Source organism: Glycine max, chromosome 10 (assembly GCF_000004515.6).
Source record: "Glycine max cultivar Williams 82 chromosome 10, Glycine_max_v4.0, whole genome shotgun sequence".
Taxonomy (NCBI): domain Eukaryota; kingdom Viridiplantae; phylum Streptophyta; class Magnoliopsida; order Fabales; family Fabaceae; genus Glycine; species Glycine max.
In genome coordinates, this window is record NC_038246.2 from 630266 (window position 1) to 650172 (window position 19907).

The window sequence follows — 19907 nt, forward strand, 5'->3', positions numbered from 1 at the left end:
TTTATAAAATAAAATTAATATTAGCAATAGTATTTTTTTCATTTAATTTTCACTTGATAAATTTGAAATATGTATTTTAAATAATTTGCTATCAATCTATTTTTCATTGTTTCATATATGATACATGATGTGACTAATATTTTTATTATTAATTCTAATGTAATTTAAATTTCAAAGATAAATATTTATCTTGTGAGAATAGTAAAATTTAAGTAAAAATTAAATATGTTAATATCTATATTATAGAGATAAGAATTTTCATAATTATGTGAGAGGAACATAATTAGGATAGGTTATTCTTGACAAATTAAATAAACTGGAAAGTTAGTTGAAAATTAAAAAATTAATTTTAAATTAGAAGTGTTAGTCAAGATGAGTTTTTGAAGTAGTTGAAAAGTATAATATAACAGAAAAATAATAAAATTATGATTTATTGAAAAAAATAACAAAGAAAATAAATAAATATATCGAAAATAAAAGTAAAAGAAAATATAAAAAGTTAAACGTTAACATTTAAAAAAAATATTACTTCAAAGCATAATTTCAAAAAACACTACAAGTTCCTGAAAGTTATTAAAAAAAACTAAAAATTAACAGAAATGATTTTTCAAACATAATCTTAATACATGATATTTTTTAAGTTATAGAATTAAATATATTTTTATCCTAAATTTTTTTAAAAAAAATTATTCTATATGTACGGTGAGTCCTTTAACATTTTTACTTACGGGACTAACAATTATCACATGGTGATGGTATGCACGTGGTCAATCATGTGAATGTCCCATGGCATCATAGGCTAATTTTATCTATTTTAAGAAATTCAAGGACTAAAACCATAATTTTAAAGAATATAAGAACTAATATCAATTTTGATCAAATCTTCAAGAATTAAAAATACATTTTTTACTTTATTTAATTATTATTATTATTATTATTATAATTAAAATTATTTAACTATTATATTAGTTAACTTACACATTTAATAATTTAAAAAAAAAAGAGTGTAAAAGGAAAGGAAAGGAGAAATACATAATATGAAAGAGTAAAAAATAAAGATGGATAATAACTTGATGTTAATTCCATTAATTCTTTTAGTTGCTCTTCCAAAGATTGCTATCTCAATTAAGAAAATAGAGAAATCTCCAAGAGAAGATGAGTTGATCGGTGTTGTGAAAAGTTTTTCTCTCAATGCATTCTGAGTAAAGGGCTTTGGAAAATGGTTATATACCATATAGTAGCTAGAATGAAACCAAATGCATTACATAGTCAATTATAGGTAACAAATATTGTAGTCACCAACATCCAATGTTGCCCAGGCATCTCAAATGGGTGTGTTTGTTTGTGTTTGGGAGACACAAAGTCCGTTCTTCTTGAACGCTAGACTAACATGTTTGACAATCTATTTTTACTTTGAGTTGGATGCGCATGTAAGAGAAACATCCGTTGAATTGAAAGCAACAATTGGGTTGCTTTTGCCTTAACGCTCATGGGTGTTGCTTTTCTCTGCAAAAAATTAAATTTCTTCAACCGTTATTACCCCTTTTACCTACCAGCATTGAAGAGTACTCTTAGATTTAGTGAATTGGGTGCTGATATGGGTTTCAAATTTTGTATTTATTCCCGTGGTTTTAGATTTGCATCTTGTTGCTCTGGTTCCAAGTTTTGCATATGTGACACTCTAGTGGGTGCTGACTAAAGAAAAAAATTACACCTAAAAGTTAGTGCTTGAATACAAATTTACTGAGATACAACCAATCTAAGTTATATAGGTTGACTGAAGTTAATACTTAAATATAAAATTCCTAAGATGCATCATGAACAATAGATCATACCACGGCCTGAAGCAAAATTATCTTGTTGTTACACCAAGAAATAGTGTTCCTTGAGAGTCATTAGTACTTGTGCTAGACAATTTAATCCATATGAAATTTCAATAAATACAACCAACATCAATATGATGAGTAAGCAATTATTATACATTATCATTATAGTAATATAGTCATTGGCTTGACTGTGAATGTCTTTTGGAGATACCTACTATTTACTTAAGGTGTCTTAATTATTTCAAAAAAGTCTATTGTTTTCTCCAATATTGATATGCTTAAGGAGTAGTGATATTTCATCAATATTTCTTATTTCTTTATTTTTTTTATATCGTATAACCTATTATTATATCTATAGTTTTGTGTCTTTTTTTATTCTTCCTAAGTGTCCGTTAACATATGGAACGTTTAACTGATGAGATAATTGATTGTGCATAGTATGCAAGTTATTATAAACCTCTCAATACATGTATTTAATTCTTACTGTTCAAAAAAATATGGAGTGTTTAAATATCTTTTTCTTATACTTAAAAACACACTTCAATCAATATCAACCAAAATTTAGCCTAAATCGTGAATCTCGTCTTAAACTCTTCAAACCTCACTCCTCACCTTAATCTCTTATAATTTACACAGAATTACATATCTCCTTTGAACTCATAGATGACGAAGATTAAATATTTCTCTTTTACTGATCTGATACTAATTTCGGTAAATAATTGTGAGTGAATTGATACTCTTTTCATAAACACTTTCATAGCTGATACCTCAGTGCCTATATCATCTAATTTAATTGCTTTTGCAATTATCTATGCTCAAATGTCAATGGGTATATAATATGAAGAAAACATATAAAAGAAAAATTCATTTATGAGGTTACGAGATAGGTTCTGAACTTTTGAAAAAGCTAAAAACTATGGTCCACTGATTCAATATATAATGTGGCTGATGATGCTTGATACAAATTGTACCATTGCGTGGACCCCACATCAGCGGATGCTCCGTGATCTTCACGTCGTTAAGCATCTGGGAAGAATATCCTTCCTCCGTTTCATATTTTATTATTTCATAAGTTTTACATGAAATTTATATTAGGAAGAGAGTATTAAAAAAATTACATTAGTAGTACTCCTCTAAACTTTTTGCACCCGGTTTCCACTTCTCAACCCAGACGAGGTGGTTTTTTGCACCTAAAAAGTTGCAACAAACCATTCATACTTTTTTTTTTCCCTTAAAACTATGCCACAGGTTTTTTTTGTAGGTTCCTTTTCTGTTTTGCCGTTAAAGTTAAACCTACCAAAGCGGCGTCGTTCCATTCAGTCCTAGCGTGGCAACACTCCACACAAATAAATACCCAAGTCCACCCTCATTTCACATTCTACACTCACTCTTTCACTCTTCTTCGTCTCAAACCTCTTCGTTCCTTCGATTCATTCCATTTCTTCCAAAATGGCCAAAGACCCAGTTCGCGTTCTCGTCACTGGAGCCGCAGGTATGGCTCTCATCGCCATAATCTCGTCTCTATCGTCCTTAATTTCTCAGATTCATCACGATTGCTTGATTTTATACCCTTTTGTGTTTTTAATCCGAGATCTGTGATCTGACCGTGTTTCTGGATTGGTTTGATGGTTTTGAATTCTGGGTCTGTGCCAAAATTATGTCTCTTGTTGTGTTTGAATCTTGATTTGCTTATGCTCCAGATCTGATGCTCTGATGAACGATGATGATGTTTTATGTGTGTGTGTTGTGATTGGTTTTGGTGTAGATTTGTTTGTCTGTGATTTGTTTTTTTTAACCTGGTTTGGCTTAGGATTCATATGTAATTGTTTAAGGCCGGTATTGTTATGATTATAGATAAAAAGGCTTGTGTTTTATGTTGTATTAGGGAGTAATAGTTGAAACTAGTGTAGTTTTGGGTCTTTCCTTACCTTTTCTTCTCATCCGATGACTCTTGTAATGTGTCTTCTCTGTGAATGAGTGTGGAAGGTTGACTTACTATTATGGGAAGGATGTAATCAGTTGTTTGTGTGTTTATCACTGTTCTTTAAGAAACGTTGTTGCAATGATTCACTTTCATTTAACTGTAAATAAAAGCCATGGTCAATTGCTTTTTTTTTCTTCTCCTTTATTCATATTGATCTATGTGTTGTTTTAAGCTTTTTATTTGATTTCCTCATATTACAATGTTTTCTGTTGAGTGTGTTTTTCTCACATCTGAGAAATGAGTTCTATGGTCGAACTGAATATGGCCTGCTTGTGGATGCATAAAAATTTGTTTCTTATCCTGTTTTGCTAATAAAATGTTTTTATCAATTGTAGGGCAAATTGGATATGCTCTTGTCCCTATGATTGCTAGGGGAGTGATGCTGGGTCCTGACCAGCCCGTGATCCTCCACATGCTTGACATTCCTCCAGCAGCAGAGTCGTTGAATGGGGTTAAAATGGAATTGGTGGATGCTGCATTCCCTCTTCTTAAAGGTTTGACTTACCTTTGTTGAAGGGACTGTTGCATAAACATTATGAATAACATTAGCAATTTTGATTTAACAGGTTTGTTTTAGTGACTTATATGATCCTCAAGATTATTAAATCCTAGGATATTATTTGCTTCAGGTGTTGTTGCTACAACCGATGTGGTTGAGGCATGCACTGGGGTCAATATTGCAGTGATGGTTGGTGGATTCCCTAGAAAAGAAGGTATGGAGAGGAAGGATGTGATGACTAAGAACGTCTCCATTTACAAGTCCCAGGCTTCTGCCCTTGAAAAGCATGCTGCTGCCAACTGCAAGGTAACCCCCTTTCATTTGAATCTTCAGACCCTTCTTATTTGACTATAATTTCTGCAGTTTTTTATGTCAAGTTTTTTTTCCTTTCTATTGTTGATGCTTGGGTCGAATTGCTTGGGACATGTTGGCTTACTTTTACAATTGAAAACTATTTATTTGTTGGTTTATATGAGATGGTTCTAGACATAAGACCAGTAAAATACAAGTGAATATGCTGATCTTATTTGTTGTTTTGGCCAATTAGGATATTTGCAGTTCAATGAATTTGTATCCTTGTGATTATGTCGTGTTTTTGTTCTCATTTGTCAAACATTGACAACTTTTAGGAGACAAATTTTCACATGAATTGGGTATTGTGGAAAAAACTCCAGCCAGTTCATATATATGCAAGTCTATCTATTTGTATGTTGAAGTCCTTGTGTTTCCATCATGATGGAATCTTACTCAATTCATGAAATCTGTACTGTTTTCTTTTTGTTGAAAACATGTTTTTTGGTTTCATGTGGTTGTTTTAGAATATTTTAAAGACTTTGCATTATCTTGCAGGTTCTTGTTGTTGCTAACCCAGCAAACACCAATGCATTGATCTTGAAAGAATTTGCTCCATCTATTCCCGAGAAAAACATTTCTTGTTTGACTAGATTGGACCACAATAGGGCACTGGGCCAAATTTCTGAGAGACTGAACATTCAGGTTTCTGATGTAAAGAATGTCATTATCTGGGGCAATCACTCATCAACCCAATATCCTGATGTTAACCATGCAACTGTTGGGGAGAAGCCCGTCCGCGAGCTTATAGCTGATGATGCCTGGTATGTGATGAAAACCGTGAATTATGACTTAGCAAATTATTATCATCATCATCTTGGGTTTATTAAAGCCTTGTTAATTTTCATTGTCAAGGTTGAATGGTGAATTCATTACTACTGTTCAACAACGTGGTGCTGCAATTATCAAAGCTAGAAAGCTTTCAAGTGCACTATCAGCTGCTAGTGCTGCTTGTGACCATATTAGAGATTGGGTTCTTGGAACTCCTCAGGTTAGTTAGGTTTTTGTTTGTTTTTTTAATTCAGGTTCTTTGTGTCTCCAGCTCAGCTTATTGTTTTTCTTTTCTTTCTCCATTGCTATTTTAGGGCACCTGGGTGTCAATGGGAGTATATTCTGATGGTTCCTACAATGTTCCAGCTGGACTGATCTATTCATTCCCTGTCACTTGTGCCAATGGGGAATGGACAATAGTTCAAGGTAAATGTTTTGTCACTAAATGGTATATTGATAATGTAAACTGTTTTTTTCTTGTATTGTTAATATTTTGTTTATCCATATTATCATCATCTTTGGTGTTAATGTTTCACTTGCTTAATTTGTCTGTTTTTTTTTTCTTTTTTATATTTGGAAAAGGTTATATCAGGATATATATATATATATATATATATATATATATATATATATATAGAGAGAGAGAGAGAGAGAGAGAGAGAGAGAGTTCTAACATAATTTCTCTAATTTTAACCCAGGACTTTCAATTTGATAAAAATGTTGCTGAAACAAGATTTACTTCAATAATCTCTTTCTTGGTGTGATGCTTGCTAATGCAACTATAATTATTGGTGGAAAAATGGTTATATATTAAAAATGTCTTTTTCTCGCTTACTCAAATGCTCCCTATATAGTTGTAAATTAGATCGATCATCAATGCATATGATCTGACAATTTCTTCTTTTTTTTAACACAGGACTTCCCATTGATGAGTTCTCAAGGAAGAAGTTGGACTTGACCGCAGAAGAGCTTTCTGAGGAGAAGGCATTGGCTTACTCATGCCTAAATTAGAGACCATCGCTCCTTCTTGGCTACTGTCCTTGTTAGTAGGTTCCCATGGTTTGCCCACAGAAGTGTAGCTTCAATTTTGAATAATGCTCCTTCTAAGATACCAAGGAACTATCACTCGAGAGAGTTTGTCTTTCATTGGAATTACTTGTATTTCAACATCTAATCCTTTTAGGAGGATAGTATATTTGAGCTTTACAGTTTTAGTCATGGAATTAGACCATGGGCCGCATATTGAATTTTGGATCAGTCCTCTAATTTTATGTGTTAGTGCCCCTTTTTTATGGCTAGAACTTTTTGCTGTGTTTGTGGTGGCTGTACAAGATTTCTTGATGTATGTGGGATGCACAAGCGTGCAAACTCATACGTAGAGTATTATGCACTGCTATTACGCAATAAGGTCATCATGGATTATTTTTAGCTCTAGCTTGCACTCGCTCAAACTCACCTTCTTCTTAGCAACATTTTCTCTAACAAACTTGTCAATTGTCAACATATATTTTCTCCTATTGCTTGAAATTTATAGAGTCTTAGAAATTTTAAAGTCTCATTCCTCATTCCTCATTAATGTTGTGTTTGGTTTAGAGGATAGAAATAGAAGAAAAATTTTTGAATTAAAGTAAGGGTAGAAAGTGTAAGATTCACATAAAATCAATATTATTTCTCCCATTTCTCCCTCCCTCCCCTCAAACAAATGCAGCCTAAGATTCATAAATATAACTTGTATATCTCCAGATATTTAGCCATTAGCAAAAATAGGGTATCCCGTTTATCAGCAGCAGTTGTATACAAACAGGTTTTACCAGGACAAATGATCTTTATTTTTTGTTGAACTTTCAAGGTATTTTCTAGCCAATACTCAGTAACTAATCTTTCTGGATATTGAAGGGACTGACCTCTTTCATAGTTATTTTTTCATACAGAGACTTGAGATTGAACTATTTGATAACATCCTTAAAAAGATATCCTATCATTTATTGTATTTCAAATTCAATTTTTATTTTCACTTTTTTTTTCCTTTTTCTCTTTTGGTTATATATCTTGTATATTTATTGTACAAGTATCATTTCTCTTGAATCAATTAAATTTCTTGATATAAATTAGTCATTATTAAGGTTAGTGAATACTTCACCCTTATATAATATGGGAACCGGAAAAGAGAAGCACATATTTGGTTTCTCACTGTAGAGGAAGCATGCCCCACTTGATGCAACTTGACGTGCAGTGTGCTTTTCTTTGGAATTACTTGTATTGCAATATGTGCTTAGTTTCTTAGGATACCCGTTTGGAGTTCATGCTTATCTCATGGTAATAAGGTAAAAAGGTTCCATATTAAACTAGATTGGGCCTAATTTTTTTATGCATGTTGATGCCATTATTTTGAGTTTAAATTTAAACTTTTTCGTGTGTTGGTGTTGATTGTACACGGATAATTTAAAAACGATATAATTTTAGTAAAAAACTATTTTTTAGCCAATAGTGAATTAATCTTTCAAATATCGACTTCTCATTAGTTATTTTTTCATATATACATATATAAATCAATCAACTGATGTGAGATTGTTCTAATTTAATCAACAGTCTCAAATTTAAATTTTAAATATATAGTTTTATTAAATATTAAAAAAAACTTTATCACCTAAGATAACCTATTTATTTTGATAAGCTCTTGTAAAAAAATACATGTGTTTGTAAAAAAAATACAATTTTACAACATGTCAATCGTGGGGCACAGTAATGTTGGCCTTTTTGAGTACAAGGTAACTTTGAATATGGAGTAGCTGGCCTCACCTCTACCAAGCAATGGTAATGCAAAAGCTGTGTTTTGTTTTCGGACGTTCCAATAATATAAACACCCAAATGATATATATATATATATATATATATATATATATATATATATATATTTTAAACTATCTTTTATTTTCATATCATATTATTTATCACAATTATAAATTTCTTCTTTTATACTTTATCTCTTTAAATGTAGACACCTCATTTTGTCTTGGCCAAACACTTAGCTAATGCAACATTTGTGAATGTGTTTTTTTATCAAGTAACATTACATATTGGTTTTTGATAGTGGAAAAATTCGAACCAACGATCTCTTTTTTTCTTTCTGTTTATCATTAAACCAACCTTATAAGTTATAATTCCACATATGTGAAGGTGTAACAACACAAATGAAGCGAGTTATTTAGTTGTTTATAGTGGTTATGACTAGTTTAATGAGGGGATCAATTATGTTAATGAGTACTCTTCAACAGTGTTGATAGACGACTCTATCAAAATTGGGCATGATTGGGCCTTGATTTTTGCAGAGGATGTATATGAGATTTGCATGGTGGTGCTTGGTTGGTTGATAGTAGTTTGAGTTGGAGGACAATTATGAAGGTTTAAGCTATAATAATGTTATAAAATTGTCAAACAATTTTAATTTTAATCTTTAAGGTGTTATTTTTATTTTTAATTATAAAAAAATTGTTTAGATAAAAAAAATCGAGTTAAACACTACTTAATAATGATCATGCATACATTCCTGTAAAAAAAAATGATCTTACATAAATGATCTCTAGCCAATTTATTCTTCTTGCGTTCGTAATATAATATTATTTTTGTGTGTGAATGTAATACAATATTCCTCTTCATAAAAAATAATATATTTCTTATTTAGTATTTGAAAAATAAATAATTAGAAGAATATCATAAAATAATTTAATTTTAAATTATTCAATACTGTACTTTGGTTGATCCATTTCAAGATAACGAGAAGCAGCCTTTTATACCGTAAAATAATTAGAAGAAACCCGAAATAATTATGCCAAGTATGTTATACAAATACGTTGTTTATCGCGCTTCTAATTTGTAGAAAATTTTCATTATTTTTGGGGAGAAGGGAAAAACAAACTACACACGGAGAAAAGACACCCCACACCTATATATATATATATATATATATATATATCTTAGTTTATAAAAATGTCCTTATAAATCAAATAATACATGCTTATAAAATGTTTGACAACTTTTGAAATAGTTAAAATACTATTTTTAAAACTTATATATAAAGATTAGATTCATTCAACTTTTTATTTAGTAATTTATGTTTTTCTCCTACAGATTTTTATTGATAAAATTATTCAAATAGCTTTGTTTAGTGTTAACTAAGAGGGCGGCAAGGTGGTCGGATATTTTTCCTACCATAACTTTAGTCTTTAAAATGTGAACAATTAGTTTTTTCTATTTATAATGATAACATTATTATTATGAACAATTGTATCAAATATTGCGCCAACACTAATGTCTCTCAAACAACATACATAAAAGAAGCTACAGAGATTCCTGCATGGAAATTGTGTTTATACTTTATGGACATATTTGTCACTTTTACTATCAGTCGTTTTTATCTTCTATGGTTTTGAAGGTCCCAAACATTTTTTGGGGACGTAACTTCGTCAAATTCATTTAACTTATCTTTATGCATTAACATGGCAAATTTACTCAACATCATCAAAAGAAAAAAAAAAGTGCTTAACAACAACCAATATTAAAATGAGTGTAGTATAGAAGTATTGAAGTCACTTAATTGGACCTTCTCTCTGTCGCTTTTTCTCACAACAAATTAACTTAATTTGTATCCGGAGGTATTGTTTTGCTCAAGAAGATACGTATGCTTTATGGAGTACTTTCAAGGGGACTGTGTTAGGAAGCAAATAATTCTTCTACTTCTACTCCTAATAATTTACCATTAAAGTTCTGGAGAAAGCTTCCGAGAATGTAAAATAAGATCAATATTTCTTCATTGATTATGGAGGATAAGGCACAACACAATTTTATAACTTAATTGCTATTAATGATGACCCTACATTAAGAAATTTAAAATAAAACTAAATAATATTTAAGGATAAAAATACTATCCTAAGTCTATTCAATATAATCTTTCAACCGTTTAATCTTCTTCCTTTTTGGGCTTCCTTCAGCCTAGCCTATCAAATTTAGAGTGAGAAATATCCCAAGGGTGGTAAAACGGTATTTTTTTTTTCCCTTTCTTTATAAAGGCTCTATCTGTGAAGAGTCAAAAGTGATTGCGATTATGACCTAACTAGAGAAACTTTTAGCACTGTTGAAGGTGTATTGAACACCATACCAAAAACATTTGAAGCCCATAATTTTCTGTTGAATTGTGTGTCACGTTGCATGCTACAATTGAATTGGAAATCATATTCAAACAAACACTATAAGTTGTAAACTCGTGTGTTGCTTCGATGCTTTTGAATTCTAAGCACGAGAAAAGGTACAAGCTTAATTGTTAAGATTTAAAATGTTGAAAGAACTTGGTTGTGGAAAGAACTCAGGTGTTTGATTTAGTTGAGAGAAATAAGATAGATAGAAATAAAAGGAGATAATTTAAAAGAGAGAGAAATAAAATGATATGTTGTGTTATTGTTTGAATTAAAAAAAAAAAAGGCGACAAATAATATTTTTCGTGTCAAAGTAAATTGATTTTTTGTGCTGGAAAAATTGATTTTACTATAGAATATTAAAAACAAATCCTTGGCGGCAAGGTGAAGAAACAGGAAAGAGAAAATCCTAAAAATGAAACTTTTTTTAAAAAAATTGTGGTAGTTGACAACTGTCAAAATCTTTTTTTGGTGTTTTACACCATCAATTTTAGTTTTAGATAATGAGAACTAAAATTGTTTAAAAATTGTAATAATGGGAACCTAAATGGAATGTATGTTGGTCTAGACTATAAATATTTTTTATTGGGTTGGATACGGTTATTATGTACAATAAAATTCTCTCTCTTTATGCATTAATCGATACAAGTGCTTACTTCGAACTCAAATCTAAGATGTCGGATTAAGCCAGAATAATTTCATACCAATTAATCCACCCACTTATTGATAAATTGGATGTTTTAATCTATAGAGACTAAAAAAAATTGTTGAGACAAAACAAAATTAAGCCACTATTTTTGTTTTAATCTAAACACAACCTTACACTACTAGTGCATACACTGTCTGCTCATTATTTATTCAACACTTCAAACGTAAAGTTTAATTTCTATGTATTGTGAATATAATTTTTTTTATATATTATCAACTAATAAAAAACCGTTGTTCATATAGCTCTAAAAGACTTATTATAAAATTCCATAAATTTATATTTCTATAAATAAAATTTTAATAAATGATCAAATTTTGTTTTAAGTATTTAATATATTTTTTTTAGTTATTTTGAGTTTTCAACATATTGAATTTTTTGTTTTGAGTTCATACCATCAATTAAATGATGATATATTATCTTACAAATTGATCTTCCCAATATTATTAACGGTTGTGATGATATCAACTATTGTGATAATATTATGTTATCACTTAAATTAGCGATAGAGACTTAAAATAAAAATTTTAATATATTATGAACTTTGAACAACAGAAAAATTTATTAGAAATTTAAAATAAAATTCAATTATTTATCATAGACCTTACAAATATTTAAGCCCACAATTTTTCATTTAATTATGAAATCCATGTTAATCAATAAACACAAATGTCTTTTCGCAATTTGCATTGAGGAACAGTAGGCATGACAACGGGTCCCGAATCCATGGGTCTGCCCCGATTTTGACGAAAAAAATCCGAGTTGACCGAGGTCGGGGTTGAGGTCGGGTTTTCCCCGATAATCAAAGTCAGGTTCGGGGATCGGAAATGAGATTATTAATACCTGCCAGAACCCGCCCCGCTAATAATTAATTTACAAAAATATTATTACATATATATAACACATTAAAACATAAAACTATTAGATTGAATTATAAATATTTACTCCCGTTGAATTTTGGGGGCAGAGCGGGGAAGGAAATGGGGAGTTGGGGCAGTAAGCAAAATCCGATCCCGACTCGCCCGGTTGACATGCCCAAGGAACAGCCAATAAGGTCGAGTGATTTCAACTTTCAAAGCACCCATGAGTGACAAAATTTACTTTTCAAAAGTAGCTAAAACGAAGGCAGCCTTGGTGGACCGATTCAAATTTAATAATCCAGTTGAGTGCAGTGATTCTCTCTCAGGATAAAACCAAACAAAACGGACAAGCATGCATAAAGAAAATAGTTCTCCTAAGCAATAAAACACGTGGAATGCAAAAATTGAATACTTCATTACATAATTAATTTATTGCTAATACAATTTGAACAACTCTATCCTATTGAAACATTTTTTAACAAAAAAAAATGTTAAACGGACATGAAGTATTCCACAATATACATAAACAAAGTCAGTATTTTCCCTTTTGGTCCTTCAGATTAGCTGGCATATTTTGCGCCCTCTTTTTCTTATATATTACATCATAACATAATTTTTCTTACCCTTTACAAATGTACCCTTAATTCCTTGTAGCAGTTAGATTCAATTTTGTAACATGCATGATTATTATTATTTATTTATTTTCTTAAAAAAATGTTTCGTATCTGCCAAATTTAATGATATAGCCTCAATGTGTTCATGAGAATTTCAGAACTCTGGCAATTCGATTGACTCTCCTGATTTGATGAATATGTCATACCAGAAATCCATGCCATCATCAAATTTTGAATCATTATAACCAACACTTTGCTGTTGAAAGGTTTCCACTGAATTAAATTGGTATTGAGGGGGTGCTAATTCATTAGAAATTGTCCAAGAATTTGATGATTGCATCATGGTGGAGCTTTCATAATCCACTGTTTCTTGTGGCCAAAAGCTTTCATCAATTGGAGGCTTTACTGTCTCCATAGACTCTATGTCTTCCCTCTTGATCATGTTGTCCATGTTTTTAGTCCCTTCACTAAATGATGAAAAATCACTAGAAGTAGTGCATCCTGATGATGATGTAGGTTCTGATTGAGTAAGTGTGCTGGAATTGGAATCAGATCGTTTGATTCTTGGCTTGGAAACCCTTTTGTTGGTATCTGAATTCATTAACCTCTTTTTCAAGTGGGTGTGCCACACATTTTTTATTTCATTGTCAGTTCTTCCTGGTAATTTTGCTGCAATTGCTGACCACCTGAAAACAAGGATCAAGACATCAATTTAATAATGTATGAGATATATATTTTTGCATCAGATTCTTGTTTTGGTTTCTAGGTTAAAGTGATTGAGAAAACAACAAAGTTGGATTATATTGATTATTACAGACATTAAATCTCATGCACTCATTGGAATATTATATTATTTATGTACATCTAGAGCATATGTTAATAGTTGCATGTGCTCTGAAATACTATGCTGTAATAATTAGTGCCTGCAAGGCAAATATAGTGACAGAATCTTGCTACCCCACCCACATGTTTCTAGTCTTTAATTAATACTAATATATCATAATTAAAATCGTTAATGAAAATATTATGTACTTCATTAAGATATGGTAAAAATATTTATCATACTTTAAGGGTGTTGATAATCAATGTTTTAAGGAACCAATAAATAATATTTTTACGAACATTAATTAAAAAGTGATAAAAGTCCATTAATGAATCAATCAATCCTAGACTTTCTAGCAGATTTAATGGTTTTTGCCTGGTATATTAATTATCAATGGACCCAATTCCTTTTCGATTTTATTATCAACATTAATGCCGCTTGCCCCCACCACTTAAACCATGTTTACTTTCTAGAGAAATCAAGAAAAAGAAAAGAAACATGAAATTGAAATGAAAACCCAAATCCACATTCATTAACAATTTCAGGCAAACTAATTAAAATGCTCATCTTATTCATGGTACTAAACTAGTACTAATATTCTTTTCGAACTTTCTATTATTAATTAAGACAAATAATTAATGCCATTAATCTGAAGAATAAATCAACGAATATATACCTGTTCCCCAGCAACTCATGCATCTTAATGATAATTTCCTCTTCTTCACTTGAGAAATTGCCTCTCTTGATATCAGGCCTTAGATAGTTAATCCACCTTAGTCTGCAGCTCTTTCCACACCTCAATAGTCCTAAGGAATGATACCAAAAGAACCCAGAATAAAATCAATAAACAAAACATCTCATGACTCTCCAAATCATAAAAAAAGTGAAATATATATGTCAATTACCAACTTTATTATATAAAAGGCTGAATGGAAATATATACTATTTATAATAAATTCAATGTGTTTCTTTGTTTGTAAATTGAGAAAGTTAAAGTACCTGCAAGCTTTGGGAGGGCACGCCAATTTCCATGGCCATGTTTTTGGATGTATGACATGAGGATTTGATCTTCCTCTGGGGTCCAAGGACCCTTTTTCAATCCCATCTTTTCACAACAAGGAGCTCTAACCATCTTCTTCAAAAATTGGTGTGGTTAATAGAAGAAGAATATTGTATAAATGTTTTTATTTTGGTCTTACTCTTGCGTGTAGCTCTAGATAGTTATATAGCTCCAGCTCTGGGATTGTTCAACTTTATGTCCCAATATATGCCTATTTATATCCTTGGATATTCCGCACGCCACTATGATGAGCAAGAATGGTCCAACACAAGACTTAATAAAACGCTTTCATATTCAAATCTTTTAGGCTTTAGCAGCTTCCGGGAAATGGATGAGCCCTCACTTTCTCTTTCTCTCTGTCTCTATAGATAAAGGCTTTTCTTTTTTAAAAAAATTTGCTATTTAAGTGAGACTAGGGAATGTACACACACAAAAAAAGTGACGAGACTAGGGAATTTGGAGATTTCATTATGTGTCATGTTTTGTCTATTATGAGTTGAATATTATTCTAAATTTCGTCAAGTTGAAAAATCTGGTTCGGTCTGACTGGTTGGACCAATTCAATTGGGACCTGATGGCTTAACCGAGTCGGCTTAGTTATTGGATCGGTCATTCATCTGAATTGGGATGATCCGGTCAAATCTGACCGATTTTGTGTAAACCTGATGACCCGATTGGTTTTTGAAATTCGGATTGGGTTTTTCGCCTAAAAAAACTCCAAAAAAAGCTCCAAATTGACAGTTGCAACAGCTTCTCCGCATGCCGCTTTGATGCCGAGGGAGCTTCCAACTCCGTCAACCTCTCGCCATGGCCTATTGCTGCTCACTTTAACTTCCCGCAGCCACAGGTAATGCTTCCCGTCATTGGCGGCAAAGACGTTGTCGTTTTGGATCACAAGTGTGACCTCGATTTGCCAGGTACTCTTTCTCTCCCTTCTATGCAAATAGTTTTTGTTGCCTTTTAACTGAGTGGTGATGTTGAATTTGAAGAGCAATTGCATTTTGCAAAAGTGAAAATGATGAAGGAGAGGTTTGCTAAGCTGTTTCTTGAAGAGGACATGTCTCTAGGTGGAAAGGGGTGTGTATTGCACTTGCAATCTCCAATGCAATAACCAATCTCTCTCTTTAGTGACTATCTCATGTGCTAATTAAGTAATTAATTTGCACAATGTTGTAGATACATTAGACCATAACCACTTGTAAAACAAGAAAAATAAGATGTTAAAATGATTTGATATTCCATTGGAACCTATAATTGACTTATAAACTTTGGCTTTTTTTACTTGTGTTTTCATTTCAAAACTTATTCATGGACTTATATAATTGTGTTATTGAATTATTATTTGTGAATTTGTTATCAACTTTAATACTTCAATTATTATTTTAAATTTTGGAGTATGAATGGATTTTTCTTTATCAAATAATGTTAGTTATATGTTTATATATAATAAATACATGTATAATTTTAATTTATTTAATATATCCTGAGTTAAATTGGATTAATTATTAGCCCACAAGTTGAATCACTAATCCACTACCTCATAAGAATAGTAACCAAATCGGATTTTTTATAACATTACCGTCATGGATAAGAAACAGTGGGTAATATATAGGTTTATATGATTGATTATATGTGACCTTTTTTGCGTGGATTCATTTAATCCTTTATGTCAACTAAAAATCTAAAACGGTGACTACAACTACATATATAAAATATATATAAGTGATAATATGTGATCACTCTCACTCAAAATATCCGGCTTTCAAATGTTCCTAGTTATTGCAAAAGTGTAATTTTAATTTGCTAGGTATATATACTATTGATTAAATGCGATTTTGTTTCATATGTTTTAGTGTTGTTTTAAAAGTTATTATTTCATATATACTCTCTCATGTCTTGAATATAAGTATAAAAAAATCTTAATTATACAATTCATTCTTTAATTATATTTTAAGGTTTAATTTGATCACTCAATTATTAAAAGGTTTGATTTGGTCACTCAATTGTTTAAAACATTTCAATTAGTTTGGTTCCTCAATTATTTGAAAGTTCAATTAGGCCGTTTAATTATTTAAAATATTACAATTAGTTCCTTTAATTTCTATAATAAAGTATAAGCTAAAATGCAATTTCTGTCCTATTTTCTCAAATTCAAGATTTTAGTTTCCCTATTTTCTAAGTGAGACATTTCATCCTCACTTTTAAAAAGTTTACAATTTTAGTCTCTCATTTTTTAATTGAAAAATTTTATCTTCTACTTTTAAAAAAATATGCAAGTTTAATCTTTGTGATCATTTTCAAATATTGATCTATGTACTTTATAAATATTGACTTACACATGTCTATTTATTATCCAAATGATAGATTTTTAAAATTAATTAATTGCTAACAACCTTAATTTATTAAAAAAGAATTAAAAAAAGTCTATAGTCAAGTCTCAATTTGACAATGGGGACTAAAGTCAAAAATTTTTTTAGAAGGGTGAGATGAAATGTACCAATTAAAAAATAGGATGACAAAAATCATAGATTTTAAAAAATAGAGGGACAAAATTTACATTTTAACCTAAAATATATAAATTTTGATTGATTTTTTTTAATAATTAGGGATCTAATTAAAATATTTTAAAAATTATTAAAGGATTTTATTGAATTTTTTAATAATTGAACGACCCAATTAAACTTTTTAAAATAATTAGAGAATCTTATTGAATATTTTAATCATTGAGAGACTCAATATAATTTTTATGTACAATTAAGAGATCAATTATATAAGTAAGTCTAAAAAAATCCTTATGTCTTAATCTCATATACAAATAAATCTCGATTAATTTTATCTTATTTAATGAGATTATTATTAAAATAATTTTTATTTAATTGGGGTTTTGTTTTCAATGTCTTTCTTTTATTCTTATATCAAGTTTCAAGAAAGTGTAGTTTATGAAAAGATTTATATTTTAAATAATAGAATTGGTATAATTAAATGATTCTTATCTAAAAATGCTCATCCGACCAGAACTGTTTAACAACCTAATTGTGACCCACAGACTAACAACATAATAACCTATTTATCTGACCAAAACTACCTAACAACCTAATTTTCTTTTCTTTCTCGATACATCGGACGAGTTTGTAACCCACCCCTTCTTTCTACAAAACTAAACAAGAAAGGAAATTTTCAACTTTTTTTTTTCCTTTTTTTTTCTTTCTTTTTATTTTCTTTCCAAAATCAAATATACAATTTTAAAACACCTTAACATACTTTTCATGGTTAACATGTTAATTTCATTATTTTCTCTAGTAAAAACTACATCATCGGCATATTGGAAAAAAAAAACTTGTTAATAATTGTTTGGCGTACAAGTAGTACAAATTGGTTGCACATAGATGCACTTGTTTTGGCAAAATCAATTTTTTAATTTCATGTCGGTTGAAAATTTTGTAATACATTTGTTCCTATTAAATTATTTTTGTTATGCATTCGGCCTACTAGTACTAAAACCTGTCTTTTTCCAGATCCCAGATAAATAGAAATCTTTTTTGTCAAAAAATCCGACAATTTAAAAAAAACAGAGGAAGCAACAAGTAAAAAAATTACATTTAAATAATTTGTAAGAAGAGAGAAAGACACCCTGACATGTAAGGATATCTTGAAAAAAACTAACTGAAAAATTAACAAAGTTAAAAAATTAACTTATTATAAATATTTGATAGTACTAACAGTTAAAAAATATAAAATAAAAAAATAACATAATTATAATTTATTTTAAAAAGATAAATATCAAATTTGATAAATATATTAAATATATAAAAAAATTAAAAATTAAAAACTAATATTTTAAAATATATTACTTTAAATATTGTTTAAAAAACATTAAAAATTACTTAAAAAATTTATTTATAAAAAATCAAATAAATCTTTTAAATAATAAAAAAATTAAAAATGAACTAAAATATGTCCAGCATATGCAAGTGGCCTATTTGCAAGTTGCAGTCTCTTTCAGACCAAATCTTATCCAAAGATGACAAGATAAACAAATAGAGTACTCTTGAACATTTCTAAGTAAAAGATTGAAATGGTAAATGTTTGTTAGTAAATTTGCGCCGTTAGAGTACTTTTACGACCGTGGGGGTGGCTATGAATTTATTAGTATTGTTCTATGTCGACAATTGAGAATGGTATCAACTTGTTGAACTATTAAACTCTGCTTCTATTACAATGCTTGTATAGTTTAAAATTAATTTGTAATCTTATTAAAAAATGTGATTGTGGAGAAACAAACTATGATTATAATATTCGTTAAAGAAAACAAAGATGTGATTGTGGAGAAAAATAGGATTTCTTCCTCTTATTCGGTTGAAAAAATGATTTTTTTTTCCCCACAATTTTTTTATTCAATTAATCACAAAAAAGTGCAAAAAATAAAATAAGAGAGAGAATGCATTAGACAAAAAGAATTTGAAAGAATAATAGATTAAACAAGAATGGAATTGAATTTAATCTGTGTTGATATCAACTTTGAAAAGATTCTTTTTAATCATGTAATTTTATAACTGAAAAAAATATACTCTATTTCTATATATAATACTCAATTATCTAATTCATTAAGATTAAAAAAATTGATTAATTTAATTTATAATAATAAATTTATCTTAAATTTATAACTTTTTCAAAATTATCATTATCATTAATACTCTTCTCTCTTCTAATTATTTTTTAATATTTTATCTCTTTTCTTTTAATAAATAATATTTCTAGTATAAAAATAATAAATGTAAAAAACATTTTACATTATGTCTTATAAAAAACAACAACCATTATTTCAAAAGGTTGGATATTATGAATAGGAAGGTAGGAGTATTTTTATATGCAGTAGTTTGAACATATCAATTTTGAAAGAGTAATAGATTAAGCAAGAATGGAATTTAAATCCGTATAAATAGTAAACCAGATCGATATCAAATTTGGAAACATATTTCTTTTATTGCATAAGCTTAAATTGAATGTAAAATAATCCTTTAAATGAGTATTTGTTAATAGTTTCAATATGTTATTCGAGTTTTGAATAAAAAAAGGTTAAATTATAATTTTTGTTTTTTTAATTTATAATTCCTAATTGAAGATTTTGACCCTCTCGTAATTTTGATCTTTCTATTTAAATATCTTTAACTTTGCATATGCTTTTTTATAATTAATTGAGCATTAGACCTGATAAATTAACTTA

The 19907-nt window shown here is 29.6% G+C and overlaps 2 protein-coding genes across 2 annotated transcripts; one reads left to right on the top strand and one right to left on the bottom strand.

Annotated features, from left to right (window-relative positions):
• The first annotated feature begins 3275 nt into the window (after nucleotides 1-3275).
• On the top strand, nucleotides 3276-6442 carry LOC100811402 (malate dehydrogenase, cytoplasmic-like). Its single transcript, NM_001256362.1, has 7 exons — nucleotides 3276-3318; nucleotides 4146-4304; nucleotides 4440-4615; nucleotides 5159-5424; nucleotides 5516-5651; nucleotides 5746-5857; nucleotides 6348-6442. Exons 1-7 carry the CDS (start codon nucleotides 3276-3278, stop codon nucleotides 6440-6442), a joined length of 987 nt encoding a protein of 328 aa, NP_001243291.1.
• A 6158-nt stretch (nucleotides 6443-12600) lies between these two features.
• On the bottom strand, nucleotides 12601-14880 carry LOC100806975 (transcription factor MYB4). Its single transcript, XM_003535645.5, has 3 exons — nucleotides 14623-14880; nucleotides 14300-14429; nucleotides 12601-13486 (listed from the first exon to the last, which is right to left on the bottom strand). The coding sequence occupies exons 1-3, from the start codon at nucleotides 14753-14755 to the stop codon at nucleotides 12955-12957; spliced, it is 795 nt and encodes a 264-aa protein (XP_003535693.1). The 5' UTR covers nucleotides 14756-14880; the 3' UTR covers nucleotides 12601-12954.
• Nucleotides 14881-19907: the final 5027 nt, after the last annotated feature.